This window comes from Acanthochromis polyacanthus, chromosome 6 (assembly GCF_021347895.1).
Source record: "Acanthochromis polyacanthus isolate Apoly-LR-REF ecotype Palm Island chromosome 6, KAUST_Apoly_ChrSc, whole genome shotgun sequence".
NCBI classification, from domain to species: domain Eukaryota; kingdom Metazoa; phylum Chordata; class Actinopteri; family Pomacentridae; genus Acanthochromis; species Acanthochromis polyacanthus.
This window is the reverse complement of record NC_067118.1, coordinates 12,440,122-12,459,794: the sequence shown is the minus strand read 5'-3', so window position 1 is coordinate 12,459,794 and position 19,673 is coordinate 12,440,122. Positions and strand designations below refer to the sequence as shown.

The following is a 19,673-nucleotide window of genomic DNA, read 5'->3' as shown; positions in this document are numbered from 1 at the left end:
AGTAATAAATAAATAGTACGTCAAAAAATACAAGTTGCTCGATAGTACACTTGTTTTGTAAGACCCATGATGCCTGCTAATTAGAAATTCTCTTGCTGAGGCACCCAGATAGTTCAACTTGAGCGAGCAACCCATGAACAGGGGCTATAGTCCCCAACGCAGCAGCCTAGGTTCCATTGCAGCTCTCGGCCCTTTGCTGCAGGTCTTCCCACCATTCTTCTCCCTACTTTCCTGTTTACCTGTCCAATAAAGCCAACAAAAGGCCAAAACAGTAACTTAAAAAAAATCCCTTGGTGAACTCTGATTAGCCAAAACCAAATTCAGTCAGATTCTTTCTGTTCCAAGAGAGAAATTTCCATACTTGTAGTCTGACATAGTTTTTCTTTTTCTGAAAATATTTTTTGTTTGCATTTTTGCTTTTATTAGATAGGTGCCACAGAGACAGGCAGGAGATGTGGGAAAATAGTGCTGTTGAATAGCATAAAGTAAAGGTCCAGACCAGCTGGGAAATGAACTAACATTTGCACCCATGTGATACAATGGTGGCCGAAACTTTAGACCAAAGTACAAAACTGAATGTTATTGCATCAAACTATTCCATACAATCTTGACATATTTACTGTGAATTACCCATTCAAATTCACATTTATTAACATCACTATTGAATTTTTTTTTTACACATAACTAAAGAGAAAGAAAATGTTTTCTAAATTCCAGGTGCTCTAAACGTATGACCGTTTTGTTTGTGCTTCAATATGTAAAGAAAATTAGTCCTAAATTGAGGTCAAACCACATTTTTATTTAACTACCAATAATATAGTCATGCCAATTAGGCTTGTCACGATACCAGAAATTTAGTAGTCGATACCAATACCACTTAAATTCTACGATACTCGATACCACTTGATACCACGGTAAAAATAAAAAAATCCCCTGTAGTTCAACACACACTCTTTTATTTGAACAAAGTGAACAAACAATATTATACTAAAATTGAACATGTAAACAAAAACTGTACATGTAGCCTTCAAGTATAAAACAGAAAATAAAGTGCATGGAGCCTTCAAGTATTGAACAATAAAATAAAACTGTCCTTTTTTTTTCTCTTCCTTCATGATTTTACAAGCTGCGCAGCAGCGGAGGTAGCAGGCGCGTTGTGCCACAGAAATTACCGTCCGTGTCAAACACCGTGAGCTGTATAGTGGTCCAGATATATATTTTCGATATATTTATATATTAAACGAGGCTTCGAGGTGCACAATTTGGCCCTAGGATATTTTGTAATCGAATTATTCGGATTATCCGAGGAATCTTTTCAGCCCTAAACGTCACAAAACTATTATGCGGGACAAACAAGGCTGGACACGCTTGTTACTTTGCCATGCAACTCATTTACTATGGGCTGGGCTCATCTAATCATTGTAACGTAATTAGATATGAGCAACAATGATAACACGTGAATTCAAATGCACTCACCTTGAACTCTGTGTACAAGTCTGGGTGCTTGTCTTTTAAATGTTTTGCCTAGTTGGACGTGTTGCTCCCCTTCGCCGTGCTGCGGTGACCGCATTTTTTGCAGACGGGTTTTTCAGGATCAATAACCAATCTGTCCTTGTCAGCCTCAAATCCAAAATACTTCCAGACGCGACTTCTGGCGGTTTTTTTTTTTCAACTGATTGAGGGGCAGCTGCTGTTGTCGAGCCAAGTGCGTGTGCCTCCGCCATGCTGCATGTAGTTGATCTCTTTGCAGCGTAGTCAGTCATGTGATCAGCACTGTGTGAGGGTTGCCAGATAATCGCTCATTTACAGCCAAAAAAAACAACGCTAAAAAAGCGGCCAGATCTGGCTCCTCGGTACGTACGGTACTTTGGGTAGTCTAGAAAAGTCAGTACCGTCACATTTTCTGAATCTTAGTACCGACTTGGTACCGAAGTATCGGTTCTCGTGACAAGCCTAATGTCAATATTTTGTAGGGTATCCCTTCTGCTTGATGACTTCTTGCAGCCTGCGAGGCATAGACTCTACCAGTTTTCTGCAGATGTCTCCAGTAATTTTTGACCAGGTTGACTGACAGTCTTCCCACAGCTCCTCTTCATTTTTGATATGAGTGGACTTGTCCCGATAGTGATTAAGGATTTCCCACAGGTTTTCAATGGGTTTCAAGTCTGGAGACTGTGGTTGCCACTCCAAAATTTTAAACTTCTTCTTGTTTAGCCACTACTTGGTCTTTTGGCCGAATGCTTCAGGTTGTTATCATGCTGGAAAATGCAACATCGACTTCTGCAAGATGTGAATGTTTTGCTCGGTCTTCATGATGCCTTCAATTCGATGTATACGACCAACCCCACCTGACATGCACCTCCACACCATGATGCTGCCACCTCTGTTTCACTGTGCCACCCAAGTTTCTTGGATTGAGAGCCTCTCCTGCCTTTCTCTTAACGTACACTGCGCCATCTGCATGTCAGCAGGCAAGGTTGGTCGTATACATCTTTAGATCAAGATTGTATGGAATAGTTTGATGCAATAACATTCAGTTTTGTACTTTGGTCTAAAGTTTTGGCCCCGACGTTGCCCCAGTCCGATTGTTTTGCCTCTCTACAGGATGCAATGATGAAGTGTATGCAGAGCCGTGAACATCAGTACATCTTTGAACCAGTATGTGCCTCTGTGCTGCTGAGAAGAAACACCTCCAAGGAGCCTCTGAGATCCAGACAAACCCCAAGGATTGAAGGCCAGGTTCAGCTGGAGCCCATGTCCTTACGTCTTTCACAGGTCTATATGAAAATGCCTTGAACTCCAGTCCAACAAGACTGCTGATTTTAGTAGTATTAATCAGTATTCACAAAAGTAGGCGCTCCACGTCTTCATCAGAAGTCTGAAGTATTAGCAACTGTTGAAGTACATGTTGAAGTTTTTTTTTTTTTAGGATTTAATTATATTTTATTTTTAATTAACCATCCAAAACAAAGCCTCAGGTGTGTCTCTGCACCTGTCGCTGTGCAATTGAATTGAGGTGAGGGACAGTAGGATATTTCCTGATATGTGTAGCGGATAATACAAATCAGGAAATATTTGAAACTTTGTCCTTTTTTTTTCCTGTAATATTGTTTTTTTTTAAAAATGTATTTAGTATAATACTTTGTGCCTGATTATTTCAGTTAGTTTGCATTAATTGAAATGATCATTTGAATTGATGCCAATATCTTATCATAATATTTGCAAGTTAGCAATCCATTGTTTAGATATGGTTGTTTTTAGGCTCTTAATTTATGGTGTCAGATACATTAAGAGCAAAGAGTTCTCCTAGGATGATATGGTACTATCAGGTCTTGAAACTGCGATGGAGATTGGTCGTTAAGAACTTTATACATTAGGAGAAGGATTTTAAATTCTATTCCGGATTTCATAGGAAGCCACTGAAAAGAAGACGGTATCGGAGAAATAAGATCTGTCTTGCTAACTCCCGTCAGTACTCTCACTGCAGTGTTTTGGATCAACTGTAGGTTTTTCAGAGAGCTGATAGTAAGGAATTGCAATAGTCAAGCCCAGAGGTAAATAAGTAAACAAATGCATGGACTAGTTTCTCTACATCTCTCTGAGACAAGATGTTCCTGATTTTTACAATATTTCTCAGATGAAAAAAAGATGTCCTGCAGACTTGTTTTATGTGCAAGTTAAAGACATGTCCTGGTCAAAAATTACTCCAAGGTTCCTCACAGTAGTACTGGAGGCCAATGTAGTGCCATCCAGAGTAAATATATGTTTTGAAAGCGAGTTTCTGAGATGTTTGGGGCCAAATGCAATGACTTCGGTCTTGTCTGAATCCAGCAGTAGGAAATTACAGGTCATCCAGGTCTGTGTCCTTAAGACAACCTTGCAGTCTGGCTAGCTGGTTAGTTTCATCTGGCTTCATAGATAAGTACAACTGAGTGTCGTCACCATAACAACGGAAATTAATAAGTCAACTATGTTTTTTTTGTTTCTGAAAGACGTTTTCTCTCCCACATGAGAGTTTCTCTGTTTTAACTGACTGGTTGGGAATCTCAGGTATTGATGTGGAAACTAAGTCCCAAATCAAGGGCCAGAGTCTAAGACTTAGCTGTGTTCAAATGTCCAAAAAGCTTCTTAAAAGATTTTCCAAAAAATCACCAAGAGAAGTCAGCGTTCAGAGGCAGCAGAGTTTATTGGTGACAAAACACCCTGGAGCAGTTCTTAGCGTCCAGCGCTGCAAAAGGCACTGAAATAACTGAACTGTATGCTGTAAGAGTTGTTCAGTTTTTCCACCCCTATAGGGCATATTTTAGATAGACAGTTTTGACACCATTACAATTTTGTAAATCTATTGGACAGATCTTGACATGATGTTATATTCAGTGTTTCTTCTAGAATTTATTTTCAGCAGGGGCTGCAGGCTCTCTGGGAGCCATGGCAGCGTAAAGTATGAAAAAGTACTAAGTATGAAACTTGTACAACCTTGTCCACAATCTGAAATTTTAGTTCAAAAATAGTCATTTTCTGCTAATGAACAATGTTTGGGACATTATTGCAAGGTTGTGAATAACATTTTCAGTACTAATCATGCTTTGATTCTTAATTTATGTTGTATCCTACCAAACTGAACCATTTTTGAGGACCAAATGATCTCTCTTGACCAGGAAATGCCAATATGAAAAGCTTGTCTGAAGAATTTTTTCACATATTGAGAGGTCTGGTATACAAAATATATGAGACATATAACTTGCTTGAAGCTCAAAATATTATACATACTTTTAGTCCTGAAAATTTCAAGAAGATATCTTGAGAGGTTCCTCAGATACAAAGTTGTGAAAACTGAAAAAAATTACAGACGAAAACTTAAAAACATGACCCTTGGCCCTTTGTGGGCCTGTAGAACCATGAGGATTGGGTTTAGGACCTCTAAATTTAGGTTTTCCCAATGAAATGTACCAAAGAATGGTACAAAAAAATATGAAGCAATTTTGAGGTGGTGGGTGTAACCACTTTTCTGGATTTTTGTCTATTTGGTATGGAATGACCCAAATGTCTTTTTATCTTGGAAAATCTAATATGAGTTATCTTGAGCTAATAATTTTTCTCCGGTGAGTCGCAGCTGTATTTTCCAAGACGACACTCCTCTGACTCTCTGGCCTGGTGTCTGGGTGCTTGACGTGATGCCATTTTCAAGGCCACGCTCTCTTGAGTAATTAACATTGTATTACCGCGACATATCAAAGAGTAGATACTAAGCAAGATAGTTATCTGTAGTTTACGTTGGTACTCGCGAGTACTCGACACAGTGCAAGACTCTGTGGAGATGTGGCGGTGGTGTATTTGCGACAATTAAAAAAAAGAAACAAAAAAAGAGAGAAATTTGAAGGAGTGGCGGCTAGGATTTAGGAATGGTTGCCCGCCACTCCTCAGTGAATGTATAGGAAACACTGATATTTCACCACTAGGTCAGACCTTACTGAGGACATGCCCATTAGGTTATCATTAGGTCATGCTTTATAGAGAACATGCTCAGACATGTTCAAACTTTGCCCTGACTCATCTTGATTTGTATGAGTCAGGTTGTTAATGGACTGTGACTTTGCTACTCTGGAGTTGGAAACCTGCACAGAACTAGCCAAAGAGAAGTAACACTTCAGTCTTATGAGGCATGCTCCACTGTTAGGATTTGCAGGAGAACCCGAGCAGAAAGCACACAGCGGAGGCAGGAACTGAACTCAAAACTGGTTTAATGGTGCAGGGAGAGTCAGAGGGAAGTGAGGAGGGGTGAAGGGGGGTCGGGGAGAACCTAGGAGGGAAGTGGGATGGAATGGGGGGTGAGCGGCGGAGCCAGGGATCAACGGCCGGTTGGAGCCCCGGGAGGACGAGAGCGTGGCGGCAGAGAGCAGACGGAAGCTTGGCGGTGGAGAGCAGACAGGAGGCTTGGGTTCCAGGAGGGAGGAGACGGGCACAGGAGATTCCGGGACGTCAGGGCGGCTTGGCGGACTGGTCGTTCGAGTGGGGGCCGAGGAGGGGATCCGGAGCAGGGTGCGAGAGATCAGGTGGAGCGGGAGGGAGTCCGGGCAGCTGGGTTGACTGGAAACAGGAGCAAGACAGGCAGGGTTAGAATCAGCAAGATACACAACAGGAATTTTTAGAGGCGAGATGGCAAACTGACTGCAAGAGCAGAGTTTACGATCTGGCAGGGTGTGGAAGGTGAGACTGGTCTTTATTGCTTGAGTGCTTGAGGTGTAATCACAGGGATGACACGCAGCTGCCCGGATTCTGTGGAGAAGCTGATTGCTGAGTGGAGACAGCCGTGAGGCTGCACTCCACTCAGCAATAGCAGAGGGAGAGGGAGAGAGAGAGCAGGAGAAGGGATGTCAGGTGGGGGCGGAGGACGAGGGGGCCCTGACACTGCACCTTCAACTTTGCCTTTTTGGGGAGAAGATTTCCTACTGCAGCAGAATAACAAGCCTAAACCCCTCTCAGTACTTTGAAAAACTATTTAATGACCACAATAAACACAGAGTGGTGACATGGACTTTCTTCTCTACTGAACATTTACAGGGTTTTTGAAGATGGTCAGACCCTAACATTCTTGACATACCGTAACTTCTTTGGAACATTATCCAGATCATGCTGGAATTACATGAGGTCTCTTGTTATCCCGTTTTGTCTATGCAATTCAAGTACTGCTAAAGGGGACATTTTTACAGCAATTCTCGAGATTTTCACGATTTGTTTTAAACTGATAGTGTTATTTGTAATGAAAAACCAAAAGCAATATAATACAGATGAAGATTCAATTGTAATCTTGGACCAACTGTACACTAAAGATGTTACTGGTGGCTAGAAAAGTTTGTCAAGATCTCACATATGTTTGTGTTTTGTCTTCAAGGTTCAGTACCAACAGATCATGACTTTTCTTAAAGAGCTGGATCGCAGAGAGAGAGAAATGCTCTACAGGAAGTGGAGACCTAAAGTCCCGATTTCTGGGAAGTAAGTTCACAGTTCAATGGAGACGCTTTTGGCATTGGTGCAAACAGTCAGTTTAGCTTCATTTTCAGACTTTTTTGGACGCAAAAAACCGAGTCAGTAAACTGAATTATCCACATTTAACATTTTTTTCCCCGTCAAGATGAAAAGGTTTACCTATCTGTTTTGACTACCTATTTTCTAATGATGGTCCACCATAGAAAAATCACATACTGTACTTTGTTCTTGTAATAAACCCTTGAAATCAAATTTTTTTCTGTTACATTTTATTCCCTACAGCTGCCAGCAGTGGTGGGTCTTTGCTATCCAGGCCAACTTGAGTGAAATTAGGGAACAGCGGCGGCGAGGCAGCTGGGACTTTGCTCTGCAGCGGGCCCGAGATGCCCAGACCTACACCAGCCTTTATTTTAGAAGACTCAAAAGAGTTACACTGAGTCCTCAGGAAGAGGTACTTCATGGCAACATAGACAAGACAAGCATTTGTTAAAGATATTAAACATTTCCTTAAATAGAATTCAAATACTTAGTCACAGTAACATACACTGTATGTTACATTATGCTCATTTTACTGATAGGACTCATTAAATGTTCTGACTTATCCTTAACAAGGGTGGATTTCCAAGCTTTTCCATCTGATATTGTATGGCTGATATAAGACAGATATGTGATATCCTCTTTAGTGATACCTCTTAAATGCCACACCTATCCACCTTGCCTGTAGAAAAGAGAAGGAAAAAAGGGAAAATAACAACAGTAACAAAAACAAGGAGACAGAAATGTTTTTCATAGCAAGAGATGGGTATCCTCAAAATTTGAACAATGTTACTACTTTGACCAAAATGCTTATTGATGCAGTACTTTAACAGTGCCTTTATCATTACAGATACTGTAAATAAATAAACATTCTTGAGAAGCAATCTACAACAGCATTATTTTGAGTTAATCATTATTATATAGTATAATGTGACAACTGAAATGCTAAATAAATAAAATAATTATCTTTTCAATAATAATTATTTAATGCTGGGATGGACACCTCGATCATCGATCTACAATGTGTAATGAATAACAGCTGCTGAATTTATATGATCTCTTTTCAGACAGTCTCTCTTGGTTGATTCTGAAGAAATATTCCAGCAGCTTTAAGATTACCACACTTACCCCAGGATCCAGCTTTACACCTCTCATGCTGCCATAACAGTTGTCTGCCCCAGTACAGAGTTTCAGACACACATTCCTGAACTTTTTCTTTGTCACACAGAATGAACTGGAGCGAGTGGAAGAGGAACAAACATTAGAGGAGCTGCAGAGTCTCAGAGAAATTGTCCATGATTGGTTTCGAAAGCAGGAAGAGATTGCAGAGGTATGCTTAGATGATTTCTGAGCTGTTCAGTGGTGCATAAAAAATATTCCAAAACATAATTGTTTTTTGTGTCCTCCTCCTGACAAAAACACCTCTGTCTTAGGTTTCAACCTTTTAGAGTTATCTTGTTTCCACATGGGAGCTCACCATTAGTTCTTAAACTTTCACTAATGCTCATTTTGGTTCCAGTCATTTTCCTTCTTCTGTCGCTTCTTCCAGTATGTGCGAGAGCCCAACAGTGATCCCCAGCCCTGTTCAGCTACCCCATCCATTCCCAAGAGTGGGAGCTCAGGGATGATCCAGTACCTCCAGTCTTGGTTCCCAGGCTGGGGAGGCTGGTATGGAGATTCCCAGAATCCAGACAGGCCAGAAGAACTCCTTCCAGGTTCATCCTCATGGGATATTCTAGGTAAGAAACATGGTCCTCTGTTTTGCAAGGCAAGTGTTGACAACAATACAGGAGTGTTTATAAACTCTAGCAAAAGTTGCTACTGCAAGATAGATTTTGTTGAAATCACATATGCTACTTAAACAATTTGATTTCAATGATCAATTAGTTGGTTGTCTGAAATCTCTATACTACTCTCCTACAGCAAGAATTCAAATAAATGGGAGCTTATCAAAAATGGTATCTCTGGAAAGAGGTTGTCAACAAGGATGTCCCCTTAGCTCGATACTTTTTGCTCTCTTTATTGAGCCAGTGGCTCAGGCAATTAGAGAGGAGAAACATATAACAGGGGTTCTACTTAAAGATAGGGAACATAAGATCTGTCTGTATGCAGACGACATTCTGGTGACACTCATAACCCCCAGGCTGAATCCCAAACCGCCCCCTACACACTCTCACTCCACTACCGAGTGTCACTCCAAAAGAAGTCACACTCGCAACTGTGGAGGGCACCTATTTTTGAAGGGGGAGGGTATAAATACGATCGTCAGGAATGGGACACCCTGTCGCCTCACCGGAAAACGAAAGACGTCATCGCCATGGTAACACAAAGATGCCTACTGTGCATGGCTGTAGCGCTGTGGCACAGGTTGCAACTAACAAGGATCGCTGCTGCTTCCAGAAGACGAAAGCATCCCACTTTTTTCACTCACATGTTTTCCAATCCTATTATCTGGCATTTCAAATCCAACAAATGAATAAATGAATTCTGTCAGTTGTGTTCAAATTTTAAGGTGTCAGGGGGTGCACAATTAAATCAAACGTCAGCACAGAAGAAGATTTGTTTCTTTTATCTTTTTACACCACTCTTTTTGTGATGTTCTGTCAGTGTGAATAAGGCGTGGGAGAAATTAAGGACGCATGTGGAACTCACATCAATATGTTTGTTTCCTCCTCCATTTCGACGTTGCACTTCCTGAAAAAGTTGTCCAGAGTGAGCATCGATGCAGACTCACTATTTAAGGGCTGAACAGTCCACTCTCCCTCCGCACTATGTGGTTTGGGACGGCCCTTAAATATGGAGGACCCTCCACGGGAACGCGCAAACGGAGGGGTAGTGTGTAGGGATAGTGTGTAGGGGGCGGTTTGGGATTCAGCCCCAGTGTGAGTCTGCCTAAACTACTAACTTTACTCAAACAATTTGGCCTGTATTCAGGATATAAACTAAACCTACACAAAAACACAAACCCTTACTTTTAACTATGAACTGGAGGAAAATATTTACAGAATGTGTAAATTTAAATGGAAAGACAATGTAATTAACCTCCTAAGACCCGAGCTTTGGTTTGGTTTGCATTTTAGTTTTTTTCTACTTACCTGGGATGAGGAGTAACCAATAAATATAATCACTGGATAATATCTAATATCTGATTATTTTGTTTATTACATTTGCATTATATATATTTTTACTAGATTTACATTGATATTACTATTATTATTATTTTTTTGTAGTAGTAGTAGTGGTTGAACTATTAATCTTAGTATTATTATTAGTATTAACAATATGCCCTTTTGGGGAAAAAAAAATCAAAAAACAAAAACATGTCCACATATGTGGATGTCAGTCTTAAGAGGTTAAATACCTAGGAGTAAAAATACCTGAAGATCTATCCATCATCTATGAACATAACGATAACCCTCTATCAGCGGACATTAAAGAAGATTTAAATCGCTGGTCCTTATTACCAATGAACCTGTACAACCGAATCAACATTATAAAGATGAATGTACTACCTAGAATGCTCTTTCTTTTTCAATCATTACCAGTTGAAGTACCTCTTGAACAATTTATTGAGTGGAACAGAATGATATCAACTTTTATCTGGGAAAAGCAGTAACCGAGATTAAGATTTCAGATTTCACTACAGCTACCTAAAGACACAGGAGGCATGGCTTTACCATGCTTGGAAGATTACTTTAAGGCTGCACAATTATACTCTCTGATCCGTTGGTGTGATTCTAAATATGATGCAAAGTGGAAAAACTTAGAGTTAAACTATACAAATATACCTTTGCAATCATTGCTGGGAGGGAGGAAAAATATTTTAAAAAAAACTACTTGGATAAACTACCTACCTAGATCACAGTCCCTCTGAAGATCTGGCATAAAGAACTCAAAGATTTGAAATTTGAAAGAAAAGCCAGAATTTTACGATGGTTGACACATGATGCAGACTTTAAACTTTCTCAGTTAGATGGTAGATTTAAACACTGGACTAACATGGATATTACTTAATACTGTAAAATATTCTCAAACAAACGTCTAAATACATTCCAACAACTAACTGACACATACAATCTAGAGCAACAAGACTTTTTTAGGTACCTACAGATGAGACACTACTTTAATAAAACAATTAAAACTACTGAAGAAAGGGGAATTAATCTTATTAATATATTCATAGATGCATAGAAAGGTACTGTCAATAGGAAATTGATATCACAGATTTACTCAACCTTACAACAGGAAAGGGGTCTTTCCACGATGTACATAAAGTCAGGGTGGGAAAAAGAAGCCAGCATAGAATTAACTGAGGATGCCTGGTTAAACATCTGTAAGACACAGTGCACCACTTCCAGCTCAGGGTTATAGAGAGAATTCACATCGAAGAACAATGTTAGGTTTTTTTTATAACCCCCAAAATCAAACAATCCCAAAGTGACAGTCCTGAACATGGTCAATGTTGGAGGTTCTGTGGAAATACATCTGCTGGCCACTTTCACGTGTTCTGGGAATGTCCGAGCATTTCACAGTACTGGACAGATGTAATGACAGAGATTAGATCAATAATGCACCAGGAACTAGATTTTAATTTCGAAGTAATTTACCTAGGAAATTTGCCTTCTTAACTGACAAAGCGTGATAGATATTTATTGCAAATACTACTAGCAAGAAGCTAAAAAGCAATAACAGAAAAATGGCGGAGTAAAGATATCCCAAAAGTCAAAGAATGGATAGAAATAATTCAGAATATATACACTATGGAACAACTGACTTTTGCTCTGAGATATGCAACCCAAAAAGGTGAACACAGTTATGATAACAGTTATTATTGTCACTGAGCTGTTTTTTTGATCTTTTTTGGAACTGTATGAGAATGCTATATGAGGCTATATGTCTTGGAATGAGCAAATACCAAATGAACTTTAACCCATAAATACATGGAAGACTCAAGAAAGACCTGGAAGATCAGCATTTTGTACTGACAATCCTGGACACTTGGAACCTCGGCTTAACTTTTATGGTTTTAGACCGCGAAGGTTATTACTCTGTCTATATGTTGCTCTGTTTGTTTGTTTTTCATGAAAAAATAATATAAACCTTAGTTTAAAAAAAGAAATTACATATGCTGTTTGACCAAACAATTCCGACACTTAATGAAATGAATCGTTGTATGATAAGATGTAACAACTATGACTTCTGATCTTGATGATGTAATGCTTCTTCAGCAGAGACAGAAGAATTGTTTGACCCACTGGAAGACTCTCACACTCTCAACACATTCACCAGGCGAGATCACCTGTTTGCCCGGTTAGAGTTTTTACTGGAAAAGGGTGGAGTCACACTCTTCCACCAGGACAGAAGGGGAGACACTCTGCATGAGAGTGGAGTCATCCAGCTGGAATTTTCAGGTACAATGAAACAGTGCTTCAATAGGTAAAAGGCATCATCATGCATGTTTGGTCAAAATATGTCTGTGACATGGATAAAACCCACTGTTTTACTATGATTTAATATCCTAATATCACCATATTGATGAATAATGTGATAAAGTACATTTTTATAAATGCATTGAAAAACTAAACGCAGGAAATATTAGTGATATTGCAACTTTTCTTGCAAGGACAGTGATTTTGACACATCTTTTTTGGATAATCTATGACCGAAGATTTTTTTAGTAGTTTTCCCACATATGTTGTTAAGCTGAGTTATCACCTATTTTGTCAATAAACAGGGATGAGAATTTTCCGCGGATCCGCGGAATTCCACGGATTTTATCATTGCCAGGGTCATTCTTGTGAATCGTCTAAATTCGAGGAGAAATTTTTTTGGGGGGGTGAGGTATGTTTATGGTCGGCGAATCGTAATATCGAAGGGCTGCTAATATCCACCGCGCTGAATGCTAGCTGCCACTCAGTGAGAGCAGTCATGTACAGTACTGTATTCGAATCACCATGAAGTGTAGAGTCCAGGGATGGGAATTTTCCGCGGATCCGCTGACTTCCGCCGATTTCATTTGAAGTTTGAACACTTTATTGTCGCTGATACTCCCGCGAGATGGTAACGACGTTAACGATAGCTTGTTAACGACGATTGTAAACGGCCCAGCGATTGGAAGTCGCTGCGCCGCCGCCGCCGCACACATATCCCCCCCCACCGTCAACAACTTTCCGCTGGAATTAGAACTTGCTGATCCCATCCCTGAATAAATATTTTTTTGTCGAGAACAATTGGCAAAGATACTGTCAGCTTTCATATTTGCCACTTTTTCTGTTGTATCGTTGTAAACTTTAACATCTTGTGGGTTTAGACTGTTGGTTTGGCACAAAAAAATATCTTTGTTCAGTTTTCATAATTTTCTCAAAATTTATTCTGGACAGTATATTTTAGCTGAGTTAATCAACCAAATAATTAAGTTAAAAAATAATTATTCGTTGAAGCCCAAGACGTTTTACTGATGAAAAACAAAAGATGGACGTGTGTTACTGTCAACACCACTATATTGCTTAAGACTTAAAATGAAAATGAAAAATTTACTCAGTCAGAGGTGTTTTTGCCATATAGATAGAATTAGGTAATACAATCGACTGTGTCCTGCTTTCTTGATTTATTTTTCTGTACCCATGTGTCCACAGGAGTGAAGGTGATAGTGGAGTCTCTGCCTCGCTCCGAGTCATCATTATTGTCAGTTAAGCTGGGTAGTTTGTTCCTTAGAGATTTGACCACTCAGGGCACCATTTTCCCTGTCCTGGTATCTCCTAAAACGGTAAGCATTGATTAATAGACAGGGACAAAAGGTTCATAACATGAAGAAAAATGTAATGGAAAAGAAATAACTGTAGCTTTTCAAGTAGATGATATTTTTTTTTATTTTACACTGTATTTTGTATCATGCTCGACATGTTTTACAGTTGTCATTTCTTAATAGGACAAAGTTGTTGCTGTCATTAACCATTCATCGAACCAGTCTACCAGTGCTTTTGGTAAGATTTTTGTTATCTGTTAATCAATGACTTTTAAATTTGACAATATTTTTCAATTTCAACAATATGAAATCTTTTTTAAGCTTGTGACCTTGGGGATAACAGTAGGAAATTAATTTTTGAGAGGAATGTTTTAGTGTAGATAATCAGTATTTCCACCCTGGTGGTGTGGCTTTTGTAATCATGTGAGCCATTCACTCAACATAGAACTACTTCGACGCTAAGCTACTCTATTTGCCTCAGGTTTTACGTGTTAGGTAAATGTGATAATGTCAAGTTGTTAGAGAAATTCAAACTATGACGAATAAAATGTAAATGCTATGGACTCTAACTCCCACAATCTCCATACAATATGGACATGGTAATAATCTGATGTGGATGGCATATTTCCACCTGCTTTCAATGACAATCTTGTCTCTATATCATGTTTGTTTTTTGTTTATTTTGACCTGTCAGGAGGCACTACAGAATGCTCATCATTCCCAGTCTTTGAGATGATATATGAGCGTAACCCTATTAGGTGTAAGTTTGAGAGAAGACTGGAAGTGAACACTAGTCCACTGAACATCATCTACAACCCACAAGCAATAAAAAAAGTGACTGAGTTCTTCTATAAAGGAAAAGTTCATACTTCAGGTAAGTACTGAAACTTGGCTCTCATTTTTGGTGTATATACATTTCATTCCAAAACTGGTCATCATAACTGGTGAAATTTCACTTTACAAGAGGATTTTTTTAAAACATGTTTTTATGCACTTTTGCCAAGATGCACCAGTGCTGTTGCTAAGATAAAGATAAGATGAAAATAGTTAAAAAAAAAATGCTTGTAAGATACAAAGTACACAATAACACACACAAATATATATATATATATATATATATATATATATATATATATACATACACACTTATACAGTGCCTTGTGAAAGTATTCGGCCCCCTTGAACTTTTCAACCTTTCGCCACATTTCAGGCTTCAAACATAAAGATATAAAATTTTAATTTTTTGTCAAGAATCAACAACAAGTGGGACACAATCGTGAAATGGAACGAAATTTATTGGATATTTTAAACTTTTTTAACAAATAAAAACCTGAAAAGTGGGGCGTGCAATATTATTCGGCCCCCTTGCGTTAATACTTTGTAGCGCCACCTTTTGCTGCAATTACAGCTGCAAGTCGCTTGTCTCTATCAGTTTTGCACATCGAGAGACTGAAATTCTTGCCCATTCTTCCTTGCAAAACAGCTCCAGCTCAGTGAGGTTGGATGGAGAGCATTTGTGAACAGCAGTCTTCAGCTCTGCCCACAGATTCTCGATTGGATTCAGGTCTGGACTTTGACTTGGCCATTCTAACACCTGGATACGTTTATTTGTGAACCATTCCATTGTAGATTTGGCTTTATGTTTTGGATCATTGTCCTGTTGGAAGATAAATCTCCGTCCCAGTCTCAGGTCTTTTGCAGACTCCCAACAGGTTTTCTTCCAGAATGGTCCTGTATTTGGCTCCATTCATCTTCCCATCAATTTTAACCATCTTCCCTGTCCCTGCTGAAGAAAAGCAGGCCCAAACCATGAGGCTGCCACCACCATGTTTGACAGTGGGGATGGTGTGTTCAGGGTGATGAGCTGTGTTGCTTTTACGCCAAACATATCGTTTTGCATTGTGGCCAAAAAGTTGGATTTTGGTTTCATCTGACCAGAGCACCTTCTTCCACATGTTTGGTGTGTCTCCCAGGTGGCTTGTGGCAAACTTCAAACGAGACTTTTTATGGATATCTTTGAGAAATGGCTTTCTTCTTGCCTCTCTTCCATAAAGGCCAGATTTGTGCAGTATACGACTGATTGTTGTCCTATGGACAGACTCTCCCACCTCAGCTGTAGATGTCTGCAGTTCATCCAGAGTGATCATGGGCCTCTTGGCTGCATCTCTGATCAGTCTTCTCCTTGTTGGAGGTGAAAGTTTAGAGGGACGGCCGGGTCTTGGTAGATTTGCAGTGGTCTGATACTCCTTCCATTTCAATATGATTGCTTGCACAGTGCTCCTTGAGATGTTTAAAGCTTGAGAAATCTTTTTGTATCCAAATCCGGCTTTAAACTTCTCCACAACAGTATCTCGGACCTGTCTGGTGTGTTCCTTGGTTTTCATGATGCTCTCTGCACTTTAAACAGAACCCTGAGACTATCACAGAGCAGGTGCATTTATACGGAGACTTGATTACACACAGGTGGATTCTATTTATCATCATCAGTCATTTAGGACAACATTGGATCATTCAGAGATCCTCACTGAACTTCTGGAGTGAGTTTGCTGCACTGAAAGTAAAGGGGCCGAATAATATTGCACGCCCCACTTTTCAGTTTTTTATTTGTTAAAAAGTATAAAATATCCAATAAATTTCATTCCACTTCACGATTGTGTCCCAATTGTTGTTGATTCTTGACAAAAAATTAAAATTTTATATCTTTGTTTGAAGCCTGAAATGTGGCGAAAGGTTGAAAAGTTCAAGGGGGCCGAATACTTTCACAAGGCACTGTATATATACACTGACAGTCATTAAAGACTGAGACCATATTATTCAAAATAATTTTTATTTTGAAGCCCGAAACTGGGTTTTCTTCATATGAATCATTTGTTTAGCATATTGGCATACAGAAACAAAAATCTAAAGTTTCAAGAACGATTTCAAAATAAAGAATTTCACAAAAGAAAACGGCACCTGCCAAACACAAAGTCACAACAGTCAATACCGAGTATGGCCTCCATTTGCTTCAATGCAGGCAGCAATCCGTCGGCGCATGCTTTGGACCAGGCTTCTGATTGTGGGTTGGGAACAGCCCATACGCCTGGCTACATCACTGTAGCTCAAACTGGCCCCTACCATACCCAGTGCCCGGACACGTTGTTCATGTGATAGACGCGGCATGATGCTGTTCACTGGACTAACAATGATGGCCTTTTTTGGGCCTTTATATAGGCCTTCAAAACCCATTCTCAAATTGTGCAGATACTCACTGAGTATTGCTTGGTGTGTATTTGGTTCACTTTTGCAAAGTGACCAACCTATGTGCAATGAATCATGACAAAATGACAACTCATCATTATCTCAACTACCAGGGCCCTAGATCATCAGTAAATCCACAATGAATAATTTACAACCCCCCTACAAGTAGAATTCTGCGTACATTTCTACCTCAAGGTTTCTATTGACTGTCAGTATATATATATATATATATATATATATATATATATATATATGTATGTATATACACACGTGGACAAAATTGTTGGTACCCCTCAGTTAAAGAAGGAAAAACCCACAATTCTCACTGAAATCACTTGAAACTCACAAAAGTAACAATAAATAAAAATTTATTGAAAATTAAATAATCAAAAACAGCCATTACTTTTGAATTGTTGATTAACATAAGTATTTAAAAAAAACAAACTAATGAAACAGGCCTGGACAAAAATGATGGTACCTCTATAAAAGATTGAAAACTATTTGACCAGAGTGACATGATTAACTCAGGTGTGTCATTTAATTGACATCACAGGTGTTTCCAAACTCATAATCAGTCAGTCTGCCTATTTAAAGGGAGACAAGTAGTCACCCTGCTGTTTGGTGAAAAGGTGTGTATCACACTGAACATGGACAACAGAAAGCGAAGGAGAGAATTGTCCCAGGACATCCGAAAAAAAATTATAGACAAACATCTTAAAGGTAAAGGCTATAAGACCATCTCGAAACAGCTTGAAGTTCCTGTGACAACAGTGGCTCATATTATTCAGAAGTTCAAGACCCACGGGACAGTAGCCAACCTCCCTGGACGTGGCCGCAAGAGGAAAACTGATGACAAATTGAAGAGACGGATCGTTCGAATTGTATCCAAAGAGCCCAGAGCAACCTCCAAAGAAATTAAAGGTGAACTCCAAGGCCAAGGTACATCAGTGTCAGATCGCACCATTCGTCGTTGTTTGAGCCAAAGTGGACTTCATGGGAGACGACCAAGGAGGACACCACTGCTGAAAAAAACTCGTAATAAAGCGAGACTGGAATTTGCAAAAATGCATGTTGACAAGCCACAAAGCTTCTGGGAGAATGTCCTTTGGACAGATGAGACCAAACTGGAGCTTTTTGGTAAGGCACATCAACTCTATGTTCATAGACTCAAAAACCAAGCATACGAAGAAAAGAACACTGTCCCTACGGTGAAACATGGAGGAGGCTCAGTAATGTTTTGGGGCTGCTTTGCTGCATCTGGCACAGGGTGTCTTGAAAGTGTGCAAGGTACGATGAAATCTGAAGACTATCAAGGCATTCTGGAGAGAAATGTGCTGCCTAGTGTCAGAAAGCTTGGTCTCAGTCGCAGGTCATGGGTCTTCCAACAGGACAACGATCCAAAACACACAGCCAAAAACACCCAAGAATGGCTGAGAGAAAAGCGTTGGACTATTCTAAAGTGGCCTCCTATGAGCCCAGATCTGAATCCCATTGAACATATGTGGAAGGAGCTGAAACATGCCATTTGGAGAAGACACCCATCAAACCTGAGACAACTGGAGCTGTTTGCTCATGAGGAGTGGGCCAAAATACCTGTTGACAGCTGCAGAACGCTCATTGACAAATACAGAAATCGTTTAATTGCAGTGATTGCCTCAAAAGGTTGTGCAACAAAATATTAAGTTATGGGTACCATCATTTTTGTCCAGCCCTATTTCATTAGTTTGTTTTTTTAAATAATTATGTTAATCAACAATTCAAAAGTGATGGCTGATTTTGATTATTTAATTTTCAATAAATTTTTATTTATTGTTACTTTTGTGAGTTTCAAGTGATTTCAGTGAGAATTGTGGGTTTTTCCTTCTTTAACTGAGGGGTACCAACAATTTTGTCCACGTGTGTATATATACCAGGCTTTGCAAAAGTTCTGTTACACGGTTTCATGATCTTTAGAGACGTTTACCTGTCGGAGTGAAAAATTCCATTAAATAAACTGAAAGTTCTACCTTATAGGCAGGTGTCCTTAATACAATTTTTTTCCGGTGAAGTTGTATCAAGATGGAAGTCAAAAGAGTTGAGATATCTGCTGTCCTTCATGCTGGCCACAACAAGTCTGACAGAGCCAAGCAGCTGAACATCAGCCGGATGACCGTCCACAGAGTCACGGAGAGGCTCAAGAATGGTGAAGATCTTTCAGTGATCTTTCAAGAATGGTGAAGACCTGAAAGATCTTCACCATTCTTTAGCCTCTCCACGACTCTGTGGACGGTCATCCGGCTGATGTTCAGCACAAAGGAGAGTAGATATCTCAACTCTTTTGACTTCCATCTTGATACAACTTCACCAGAGAAAAAAATTTGTATTAAGGACACCTGCCTATAAGGTAGAACTTTCAGTTTATTTAATGGAATTTTTCACTCCGACATGTAAACGTCTCTAAAGATCATGAAACAGAGTGTAACAGAACTTTTGCAAAACCCGGTGTCTATATATATATATATATATATAATATAAATTTTAGTGGTGGGATGCTATTAAAAAAAGTATGATTAATTAAAGGCTTTGTAATTAATTAATTGCAATTAAATGCATTTTTGTCAAACAACAATATTTGACACAATAAGTAATTATTTTCAATTCAAATAAATTTTAGTTGACAGTTCAA

The 19,673-nt window shown here is 39.3% G+C and overlaps 1 protein-coding gene across 1 annotated transcript in view; it reads left to right on the top strand.

Moving 5' to 3' along the window:
• The window catches only part of vps13d (vacuolar protein sorting 13 homolog D), a 167,526-nt gene that overhangs the window by 13,716 nt on the left and 134,137 nt on the right, over positions 1-19,673 (top strand). The window contains 9 exon segments of the mRNA XM_051949338.1: positions 2,605-2,775; positions 6,893-6,993; positions 7,270-7,438; positions 8,252-8,353; positions 8,573-8,762; positions 12,252-12,434; positions 13,659-13,789; positions 13,952-14,006; positions 14,463-14,642. Coding sequence (XP_051805298.1) covers positions 2,605-2,775; positions 6,893-6,993; positions 7,270-7,438; positions 8,252-8,353; positions 8,573-8,762; positions 12,252-12,434; positions 13,659-13,789; positions 13,952-14,006; positions 14,463-14,642 — 1,282 coding nt within the window.